The following is a 4177-nucleotide window of genomic DNA, read 5'->3' on the forward strand; positions in this document are numbered from 1 at the left end:
CTGCTGCGGAAGGAATCACCCTGCTGGGAATACCTTTGTGTACTGCTCCACCAGCTTGGTGAAGTAGTTGAAGAGGCTGTGCTGGGGGCGAAGGAAATCAAACTGGTAGTTCCTCTGCTCCTTCTGCATGAGCTGGGTGAGGAACTGCCTCCCGTTCCGCGCCACAAACTGCGCCGTGAGCTTCACCACGTCCAGGTCGAAGGCCGAGATGGATGGAGGGTCCGCGATGAACTCGAACTCGGGCGGAGGCTCCTTTGGCACCACCGTCTCCTGGATCACCTGGGCCTGCACCTGCAGGGAGAACAGAGACAGCTCAGTGACCTCCTGCAAGGAACACCCACCAAACACTCAGGAGAATCTTTTTTTCCTCCAGCTGCTGCAGGAAAGCAATGCCAGTTGTAATCCTGGCAGGTGCAAAGATGAGAAACCATCAGGTGTAATTTCATCTATTAAAAATGTTGCTCCAACAGCAAACAAATCTGGAAAGTATCAGGATTTTGCTACAGCCCTCCCAGGGCCACCAACACCACAGTGTGGCTGCTGGCCATGCCAAGCATGTAAAAGCCCTGGATTCATTCCATGCCCTCTTCCCACCCAGTATGTTCAAAGGCACAGCTGAAGAAGGTGAGCAGCATTTTGTACTCCATGTTTGAAGGGGAAGTCGATCCTTGTGGCAGGAAAAGTTTCTACAGAACAGTGCATGCAACAAGGCCAAACACAGCTCCAAGGGATTCCCAAAACTTGCCTCTGCCACATCCAGTCCAAGTGATCCCCACTGTAAGTACTCTGTCAGTCAATACGCAGCTAAACGTAACTAAAATGGACCAATTAAACTGTATTTTGGCACTTTCAAATGACTTTGAGTTACCAGCACTGGGGGAGGCACATCTGCATCAAAACAAAGCTCCAGACACTCAACTCCAAGCCTGTCACTGCTGTCATTTTGACAAATATATAACCAACTCTTTCTTCTTGACTTTTGAGCTTCCTTCCTGCTCAACCTCAGGCTGTGGCACCACTTCAAAGCGGCCAAATTCTTCCCCAAAGTGATGGAAGGAACACTCACCTTCTGTGGGAGCTGCTGCTGGGCACTCTGCTGCTGCTGCATGACCTTGGGGATGGCAGCCGAGGGCTCCTGGGCTTTGCCCTCCTTGAACTCGCTGACCTTGTGCCGGTAGTAGGCATGGTAAGGGTCGTTGGGGTTCAAGAAGTTGAACTTGGGGTTATTTATTTCGTTCTGACGAATTCTGGCTTCAAATTCTGGACCATTTCTGGGGAGGAACAAGAGAAATTGTTTAGATCATCAACTCAAGTGTAAATGTCTCTTTCAGACTAAGATGTGTCGAGGCATGAGCCACTCAGAAGATCATCCTCTCTCCCACACGGGAGGAGCTCCTCTCTCAAGAGCTCACACCCAGCTGGACACACACAAGTTACAGGCAATTGTCCTCCTAATGTTGTCTGTAATGTGAATATGAAAAACTCACTCTCAAAAGTGTTCTACAGTCTCATCTGTCTGCACACAAAGGTCATTTCCACCACTGACTGAAGTTTCCAGTTATGAACCATGAAGTTTACAAGTTACTTACTACACCGATTTTATCTGCTCTATTAACAAGCTTTCAAGACTCATTTCAGTTCCAGAACAATCATATAAGGAAAAAAAGCAGGGAACCATCAGCCTGTGCAGGGACTGGCCACCCCAGAGTGCTGCATTCAGGAGCCCCAGTCCAGGTAACATCCACTCCTCCCACCCAAAGCACAAGCCAGTGATTTCAGGGCAGTTTGAGAAAATTCCCAGCTGCCACAGGGTGTTTCTCTTCATATTCTCTGGACACCTCCAAGTTTCACTTAGACATTCCACCTCCTCCAAAAGAGGAGGTCTCTACAATCCCAAAGGATAAACAATCCCTTCCTTATGCTTGGAAGCAGCCAACACTCCTTGGCAGCATTTTAGAGATGAGTTACACAATAAGGGTTTGACTGGAGCAGCTTTTAGTAATTCTCTGAAACCAAAACCCACCACATTTTAGCACTAAAACACAGCCATGACTCCTGCACCAAGGCTCCCTTTCCACCTGGAATTTGGTTTCCCCTTCAGATCATTCAGAACAGGCCCCGTTCCCCACTTATTGCAGCACCCACTGCACACCTGAACAAGGGCTTTATTTATTTACTACCACTTTCTCCAGCAAAGACTGTCTTACACCCTCTTAAGTAGAATATTGTTGTTTCTTTTCCAGTCTCACCGATTCAGCCTCAATCCTTAAAATCCTTTATCCAAAACCACGGAACTGGGACCTGCTTCAGTTCCGGAGCTGCACTGCAGAGCAGAAGCATGAAAATCCCAGGAAAAAGAGACATCACCAGTGTCACTGTACCTGGCTACAAAGCTGGCAGTCTTGTCCACAATATTCCTGACCTCTGGAGGAGGGTAAATAATTCCCACCACAGGCTTGGCTGGTGCTGCTTCCTCTTTAGGCTCTTCTTCTGGCTGTAATAAAGATTATTTTACTACAAAAGGTGAAGGGTGCCAGGATTAGGCATTCCAAACACAATTCCAACGGCACACAGGAACATTTATCCACCCTCCTCCTCAGCCCCTCAATCCCTGAATTCTTCCTGACACGAGATCTGTATGAATGCCACTAATTCCCTGGTTTCTCAGGATGGGAGACAACGTTTGTCTGCCTGTCAGAGGCACCCACTGCAGGGACAGGGACAGCAGGACAACAGGGAAGGTGCCTAAAGGGGAACTAAAACAATTCCTCAGGGCATTTCCACTGTTTCAGCCTTAACCCCGAGTATGTTCATAAATGCTGAGCCAAGAGGCTCAGGAAAAACACCTCATTCCTAAGGTGTGGAAGTTCTGGATGTTCCTAGGGGCCTGTGGGACCTGAATGATTGACTCCACATGAAATAAAACACAGGTTTTAGTCCACTGTGGTTGCACTGGAAGCTATTTTGTAAAGAAAAATAGAGCATTTTTCTCACTGATATTACAGGAGGATCCAAACTAAAATCCCAGAACCCTCCCTGTGGATGGCTTTGTATTCCAGCAAAACCAGAAGCTGCTTTTCCAGGATACTAAAGACGTTGTTTCTCTTTCCTCACCAAGCAACTTCCAAGAAAAGGTGTTATAAACCAGGACAGATCTACTGGAAACATTTATAATCCTAACATGGACAGTCAGGGAACACTTAAATTCCCAGCAAAGCTCCCAGCTCTGCCAAACCCACGGGGACTCCAAGCCAGAAAATATTCCCAAGTCAGACTGATCCCTGGCAGTGTCCAAGGCCAGGCTGGACATTGGGGCTTGGAGCAGCCTGGGACAGTGGAAGGTGCCCCTGCCCATGGCAGGGCTGGAATGGAACGAGCTTCCAGTGCAAACCATTCCATAAAATACAACATTAATAAAGTGTGGTAAGAGAAAAGCACCATGAATATCTTTAGATTTTATTCCCACTCCCTCCAAACTTCATCTTTGGGAGCTGAAGGATAAGGCAGCACCACATTTGAGATATTTTATTTAACAGTGATGCTGAGTTGCCTTGGTAACATCTGTACATGAAAGTCACTGGGTTTTTTGGGGGGAAATCACAATTTTCCAAGGTTCTCAGTGAGATCAGCTTCCTGTCAGCTCCAAGAGTGCTGTGCGAGAGTCAGGACAGCAGCTCCAGCTCTGTGGGAGCTGTATCCCCATCTCAGGAAAGCTGCAAAGAATATGGCCAAGAGAGAATGGATCTGAGAGGGTGCTGGGATACACACGACTGCCACGCTCCCTCAGACTTTTAATCCTTCCACACATCATTCCTAGAGCCAGGGCGGCTCCCACAGCTCCTGGCAACCCCCCACACCCATCGGAATCACAGCCCTGGGGCACTGCCAGGGAAGGGCTCGGTGCCCGCCCAGCCCCAGCAGGATGCTGCTGTCTGGGAAGGAATCCTGGGGTGGTGTGGGCGGGAAGGGAACCCAGAGCTCATCTCATCCCATCCCTTGCCATGGGCACGGACACCTTCCACGAGCCCAGGCTCCTGGCCCTGGGCACTGCCAGGGATCCAGGGGCAGCCACAGCTGCTCTGGGCACCCTGTGCCAGGGCCTGCCCACCCTCCCAGGGAACAATTCCTTCCCAATATCCCATCCAGCCCTGCCCTCTGGCACTGGGAAGCCATTCCC

General features: G+C 49.4%; 1 protein-coding gene across 1 annotated transcript in view; it reads right to left on the bottom strand.

Annotated features, from left to right (window-relative positions):
- Nucleotides 1-4177, bottom strand: part of SF3A1 (splicing factor 3a subunit 1) — a 13555-nt gene that overhangs the window by 8422 nt on the left and 956 nt on the right. The window contains 3 exon segments of the mRNA XM_017746487.1: nt 34-291; nt 1067-1271; nt 2382-2499. Of these exon segments, the coding sequence (XP_017601976.1) occupies nt 34-291; nt 1067-1271; nt 2382-2499 (581 nt within the window).

The sequence above is a fragment of the Corvus brachyrhynchos genome, unplaced genomic scaffold (assembly GCF_000691975.1).
Source record: "Corvus brachyrhynchos isolate BGI_N302 unplaced genomic scaffold, ASM69197v1 scaffold19, whole genome shotgun sequence".
In the NCBI taxonomy this organism is placed as follows: domain Eukaryota; kingdom Metazoa; phylum Chordata; class Aves; order Passeriformes; family Corvidae; genus Corvus; species Corvus brachyrhynchos.